The sequence below is a fragment of the Nematolebias whitei genome, chromosome 2 (genome assembly GCF_014905685.2).
Source record: "Nematolebias whitei isolate Nwh7 chromosome 2, NemWhi1, whole genome shotgun sequence".
NCBI lineage: Eukaryota > Metazoa > Chordata > Actinopteri > Cyprinodontiformes > Rivulidae > Nematolebias > Nematolebias whitei.
The window spans coordinates 2,700,080-2,707,026 of NC_056499.1; the positions used below are offsets into that span (position 1 = coordinate 2,700,080).

Consider the following 6,947-nt stretch of genomic DNA (forward strand, 5'->3'; position numbering starts at 1 on the left):
TGCTGCTGATCAGTTTCATGTTGCTGCTGATCAGTTTCATGTTGCTGTGTTCATTCATACTCATCTGCTCACACAGACTCATGTTCGTGCTGCTGCTCGGCGTAGTTTTTATGCTACTAGTGCTTAGTGTATTTTTAGTTGATGTTTTTCTTAGTTCATATCTTAGATCTTATTACTGTTTTTCTTTTACATTTTATACTTTTGTTGGATGTAACTAAGACCCTATGTACATAATTTTATTCCACCACATGTACCACATGAATAAAGAACATTGAATCTTTGAATCCTGTAGTAGAATATTATGATCAACTGTATCAAATGCAGCACTGAGGTCTAACAGGACCAGTGTAGACACCTGTCCATTGTCAGAGGCCATGAGAATATCATTAGTAACTTTCACCAGTGCTGTTTCAGTGCTGTGGTGAGCCCTGACTGAAACTCTTCAGACTATTTCTTTGTAGATGATCACGCAACTGACCAGCAACTATTTTCTCTAGAAATTTTTTAAAATGAAACTTAGATTAGATATAGGTCTATAATTGGCTAGGATTCCTGAGTCAAGTTTATGTTTCTTAAGTAAAGGTTTAATTACAGCAATCTTAAAGCTCTGTGGTACGTAACCATTTTTTAGAGACAAATTAAGCAGATCCAAGACGTTGTTACTAAGTAAGGGAAATATGTCTTTAAATAGCCTGGTTGGGATGGGATCTAGCAGACATGTGGATGGTTTGGATGAAGCTATTATTTTGGACAATTCAGAGCTCAACAGGACAAAAACAGTTCAAACATAAATCAGGTTCTAGTGACATTTTTAAAGTTGGCTCATCTGACACAGAACCAGAGGTGATACTAGGAAGGATGGTTTGAATTTTTTTTCCCTAATTGAAACAATTTTATTTATAAAGAATCTCATGAAGTCATCACTGCTTATAGTTGTAGGGATACATGAATCAACAGAGAGAGGATTTTACATTAGACTAGCTATGGTACTGAAAAGGAACCTGGGGTTATTTTTATTCTCATCAGTCAAAGATGAATAATATAAAGTTCTAGCTTTACAGAGTGCTTTTTTGTATGTTAGCAGGCTATCTCTCCAGGATAAGTAAGATTCCTCAACATTAGTGGAGCACCATTTTCTTTCTGGCTTTCTAGATATCTGCTTTAAAGTAAGTAACTCAGAACTGAACCAAGGAGCTAATCTCCTCTGATTGATTACTTTCTTTTTCAGTGGAGCAGCTTTATCGAATGAAGTTTGCAAAGTAGTTGTAAAATTATCAACCAGATGATCTAAGTCACTGCTCTCTGATGAATTATTCAGCAAGACAGAGGAAAACAATGAAAGATCATTTTTAAATTTGGTTACAGCGGTTTCTGATAAGCACCTGCTACGATGAAAATTACTCTCAGTGACTGTGTGGTCATTTAATGTAAACTCAAAAGGTTATTAAAAAAAATTATCAGACAGAACAAGATTTTGAGGAAGTATTACTAAGTCCTTAATCTCTATACCATAGGTCAGAACCAGGTCAAGAGTGTGATGATGAGAATGAGTAGAGGACCGGATGTTTTGGTGTAAAACCAATTGACTCTATTAAGTTTTTAAAGGCTATGCTTGAGCTATCACTTTCAACATCTACATGAATATTGAAATCACCCATTATTATGACTTTATCAGTATTTAGTAATAAGTCAGTTAAAAATTCTGAGAATTCAGACAAAAACTGAGCAAAGGCGCCTGGTGGACGATATATAACAACTAGTGAGAGTGGTCACTCCGTTTTCTATTTAGGATGGGATAGACTTAGAGATAGTAACTCAAAAGTATTATAACTATTAATTAGTTTAGTATTAATTAATAGTCCCGACTGAAAAATTGAAGCTACACCTCCACCTCGACCAGGTGTTATAGGAACATGAACATTTAAATAATTAGGTGGAGTGGATTCATTTATACTAACAAAATCTTCTTATTTTAGGGTTTCTGTCAAACAGAATAAATCAGTAAGTGGCTGCTGGATATGAGCACCAGCAACCCCAACATCCCAGAAAAGAGAAGCAGGTAAGGAAAATGGATGGATGTTGCTTCCTCTGTTAAGTTTTGTTAAGATTCTGTATATCATTGTTTTATACATTTCATAACTAATTAATTGTACAGTACACATCAGTGTACTTTATAAGCGGAAACAGCACAGTTATATATTTTTTGCATCAAGTCATCGTGGGTAAACTCCTCTCCTATTATGTATGTAAATTTTTTTATACTTTCAAGGACTGGTTTTCGACTTAGCATCCCCAGAATTTTTTTCTAAACTTGGTAGAAAAGTGTTCTTTATTCTTGTACCTTGGTCATGGAATAATCGAGACCAAACTGGAGTTGGATGCTGTTGACTTTTGAAGTACGTTTAAAGCTCTTATAAAGTCTCCTGTAACTGACAACAACTGCTGCTCTTAAACTGGACTTGGTACTTGTATTATGTTTATTCTGTTTTTTTTTTGTTGTTGTTGTTTTGTATATTTTGATGTTATTTTAAATTTTTTGCTTGGAATTTTGTAATGTGCCATCCTAACCAAGTCTCTCGTGAAAAAACTTGATGTCAAGAGACTTCATGGTTAGATAAAGTCGGACTCATCATCATATTGCATCGTTGTTAATCTACTGAAGGAAATACGAGATGACGAGCCATCTTGTGAAATAACTGCTGCATCAAAAAATGTTTAGCAGGTTTTTTATCATGATTGCTTATTTGATTTAATTAATTTGACACTATAGTCTTGTGTTAAGATAACAGTGCAGAGCAAGAATATCATGTTAACAAAACAGCCAATCTGAGTTATCTTCTCAAAGACTGGCCTTCAGCTTTTGTGTGTCAGGGACTTGATTTTATCAACCAGACATCACACTTTAAGGAGATCCCTTCATTATGCTGCTGTGGCTGGCAGTTTAATGAAGGGATCCAACATACTACAGTGTGTGCTTTTAGACAGCCAGCTGTGGTTCCTGAATAAAATTATCTGGATCAACTTCGGTTTGCCTCTGGAACCATCTCTGCCGCTGGCAAAAATGCATAAAAAATTGCCCCAGTTCTGTCCCTAAATGCATAAAGCTACCACAGTCCTGCTTAGACCAAGCTGTGCAAAAAGCTGTAGTTTCACAAGCAGTCCAGCAATCTGAGCAACTCTTAGTCTTTGTCATCAGGTTTTTTCCATGTTGGCACAATAAAGTCAGTGAATTTATAAATGGAAACCCAGTGCTGGTCAACCTCACTCAGAAGAACTCTGCTTTGCCAATTAGTGGCTCAAGTACAAATTTAAACACAAGAAGCACTGTATACTACAGATTAGCTATGTAAAAAGGAAATTATTTTAATATATTTATTAAAATATCACTTGTACAAGAAGTTCCTCTGCAGAGCCAGTATGTAAAACATTGCACTAGTGTGATAACTTATCCCCAGGGATACAAAGATGATTGGAAAGAACCCTTCTGATGACGTGGTTTGAAACCCTGGAATATGTTATGGTTGTGAGAATTGCTTTGAGAGACACATGTACAACAAGCACAACATGTTAAGAACAGTTGCTGAACTCGACACAAAAAATGTCTTCTATGCTTTTCACGGGGAAGGATGAACTTTTGAGAAGTATGGACGAAGTATAAAATATTTAACAGTTAATTCAGAGTTGGGATGACTCATGATTGCTTCAAGTGCTGAGAGCATCTGCAAATAAGAAGCTTAAGATAAGAGAGCAGCTCTCACTCAACGTCCACATTGTACAGATAAAGCAATCAAAGATGCAAACAAAGGCTAAAACTTCACACCATTCTGTCAAAACATTGTTTTTGCATCACATGAACATAAAAAGGAAAGGGATACCATCTTCTTAACAGCAAAATGTGAAACAAAATTAAGCTGCTGTTGTGAAACTCCTCCACAACACCTTCCTCTATACGACTATGGAATAAAGCGAAAACACATACGAGTGTATAAAGTCCGGATGGTGGATTACTCACAGCATCGTGACAGGAAGTGTAGACAATGTGAACCTGCTTGAGATCCCTGTCCAGGAAGTGTCGGCGTATGGCGAGGATATTGCAGCCGCAGCAGTTGTCCTCCTCCACCGTCACGGACTGAGACAACCGAGAACCGGACACCGAGGTGCAGCTGGGAGAAGGACAGAGAGGACAACAGGAAAAGAAAGGATCCATGTTAGACTATTTCAATGAGATAGACACAACAGAAAGACAGTGACAACAGGTATATACTTAGCATCTCAATGCAGGACATCTGTGTAAGAGAACTCAACAGTGTCAGTGAGTGGGTCTAGCTGGAGTGGGATCGTCTCAGTGGAATACCACTTGGCAAGAACTGCCGCATGTGAAATTTGATCAGCGCTGAAGAGGCTCGGGAGACACAGAAAGCAAATAGATAAAAATGTGCGGGGTATGTTTGTGTGCTTACGGGCAGGAGCTGGCAAGGCGGCACAGCCCGCAGCCAGGCTTCCTCATCAGGTACATAGGCCAACCGTACGCAGCCAGGGCAAAGAGCTTGTAGTAACACACATCTTTGTACATGTTCATCTCAGCCTGCAGGAAGAAGCAGACGCACACGTTGTGTCAGACTAGCAAACCGTGACACATTCACAGTTTGAAATGTAGTTTTTCAAAAACCTCACAGAGTTCTTGAGGTCCAGGTATCTGGTATTACGAGTGACAGGTATCCCCGACAAGAATGCTAAAATGTCATTATTGGCCTGTAGAAGAGACAAGTGGAACACAGAGTTGTCTGCACTTGCTTTAATACTTTATAAACTTCCTACAGAGAATACTACAGAGAGCAAGACCTGGTCCAAGATGGCAGATCTCTTAGTCCTCTGTCTCTGGCGAAGAAGTACCAGGCCAGCAATGATATCACTTGGTACAATGTCCAGGTCTCTAAAGAATTCTGCAAAAAGGCTGGCCACCTCTGAATAAGCATCCTGGATGTGAAAGAAGAAATAAACCTTCAGAAAACACACGTCGTGCGACTCGGACAGTTTCATTATTGCAAGCAGAAAAAATAAAGATGTCAGAACTGAACAGCAATTAATCATTTTATCTTGCCTTGCAACATTTTTTACAAATATAAATAAATAAATAAATAAATAAAAGCGTCCAGGAGTGTTGCTCTTGCAGAAAGAACTGGAACATGTCTGAACTGCCTCGTTTAAAGATACTCACTGTAAAGTTACAAAGACTTTACGAAAAATAATTACAATACAAGAAACAAAATTTGCACAATATTTCTCTCATTTCTTCTTCTTATTATTTTAATTTCTCTCATACGAGGGGCTAATGTGCCCTGAAGTTAAACATCTGGAAGCAAACTTCAACTGTTGTTTATGGTAACAGCTGAAGTGACTGAAAATGTGTCGGACATTAAACTTCTCGACCAGATTGGTCAAACCTTCACGGACCATGAGCAGCTCAACCACGCGCCTCGAGCGTCCTCGAGCTTTTTGTTTGATTCAACAGAGTGTTTCGTTTACATGGAGTGCAGACCAGCAGTTCACCATTCTTTTTAATCATCTAAAAAACTCTTTGAGTAAACTCTTTCAAACTGCATCATTCCATGTAATTCAGGATAAACTTGTTATTCTTGATTTCATGAGTACTTTGAACTTGGAGTTTCCCTGAGAACTTCACTTGTTGATCACATATCGTGTACCTTTACTTAATAATGCAAGGTATTAATATTCAAGAGGAAATGTAAATTATACCTTCATGTATTCTAAAAAAATCTTTAGTATAGTTTTAGAATATTGTTAGAGTCAAACAGAGCAGCTAAAAACATCAGTAGCTACAACAAGTACATAAATCATAAATACGTTTAAACATTGCATGAATCCAACAGCAACGTTTATAAAGTTGTAGATATTTTTGTTCTTCTTCCGGCTGCTCCTTCTTCAGCGAACTAAGTTGCACGAAGACTTTGTGATTATTTTTACGCCGGCTGTCCTTCCTGACCAACCACAGACACCGAGCTACCACAGCCTCGGAGGAGCAGAGAGCTGCATCTAGGACACCCCGGAGGAGCAGGTGGGGGGTTAAGGGCCTTGCTCAAGGGCCCAGGGTGGGACGAATGAGGGTGGAGGCAGGTGTGGGTGCTTCACCTTTAACACCCACATTTTTTTGATGTCGTCGGTACCGGGAGTTGAACCAGCGATCTTCCGATCACAGGCCCACCTTCCCTAACCTCTGCACCACCACTCCCACACCACTTTATTTATAACAATAATGTTGTAGACATGATTTAACTTATTTTGTGATTGCAAACTAAACAGTAATTATGCAATGTGCTTATTAAAGCATCAGAACACGGTAATAAGAACGATGTTTTACTGAACTGCACTTTATTCACTGATAAACTGCAACATCCTGTTAATCCATCACACTCCCAAATAATCCAGTCAGAGCAGCCTTTGGTCCATTCAAGCTCGAGGTCCGCTCCAAGCAGCTGCAACGCTCAAACATTCGGTCAGTTCTTCAGCGATTCACTGGATGGACGGACTGGTGGTCTCATTGATCACACGTATGAAATGGGTTTAATCGATGTGTGACTCACAGATTGTGTGTCCTGGGCTCTTGTGCAGCACATAAAAAACTTGAGTCTTCTGCTCCAGCTGCTGGCCTGCCCTTCTTCTAGTCTGTGTCTGATGGCAAGAAAAAGGCAAAGAACTGAAGTTGTGTGGAAAACAAACAAAAAAACATGTGAGAGGTTTGAGTCGCAACAAAAGCCACGGAGAATAAAGAACTTGTTAGTACCTAAGAGTGTACGTAGTAAGGTTACGCTGACGCCGACGGGTTGCTTTCAGTTTGACAAAAGTCCGACCCGTAGGATCAAAAGTGCACATGAGGGTGATGCAAACGCTCAGTATCACAAGCCAGTTGCATGCAACAATTCCTGAAA

At 38.9% G+C, this 6,947-nt stretch overlaps 1 protein-coding gene across 1 annotated transcript; it reads right to left on the reverse strand.

Moving 5' to 3' along the window:
• Positions 1-3,945: 3,945 nt before the first annotated feature.
• LOC119425173 (diacylglycerol lipase-alpha) lies at positions 3,946-6,644 on the reverse strand. The gene is made up of 6 exons (XM_037692713.1): positions 6,603-6,644; positions 4,843-4,977; positions 4,675-4,752; positions 4,461-4,585; positions 4,009-4,163; positions 3,946-3,953 (listed from the first exon to the last, which is right to left on the reverse strand). Exons 1-6 carry the CDS (start codon positions 6,633-6,635, stop codon positions 3,946-3,948), a joined length of 534 nt encoding a protein of 177 aa, XP_037548641.1. The 5' UTR covers positions 6,636-6,644.
• Positions 6,645-6,947: the final 303 nt, after the last annotated feature.

Excerpts from the sequence above, each read along its gene's own strand:
- LOC119425173 (XM_037692713.1), bottom strand. The coding sequence starts at position 6,635 with ATGTGCTGCACAAGAGCCCAGGACACACAATCT. Across the intron at positions 4,753-4,842 it reads GATCTGCCATCTTGGACCAG|GCCAATAATGACATTTTAGC; the intron begins GTCTTGCTCTCT and ends TCTCTTCTACAG. Across the intron at positions 4,164-4,460 it reads CGCCTTGCCAGCTCCTGCCC|CTGCACCTCGGTGTCCGGTT; the intron begins GTAAGCACACAA and ends TCCTTCTCCCAG.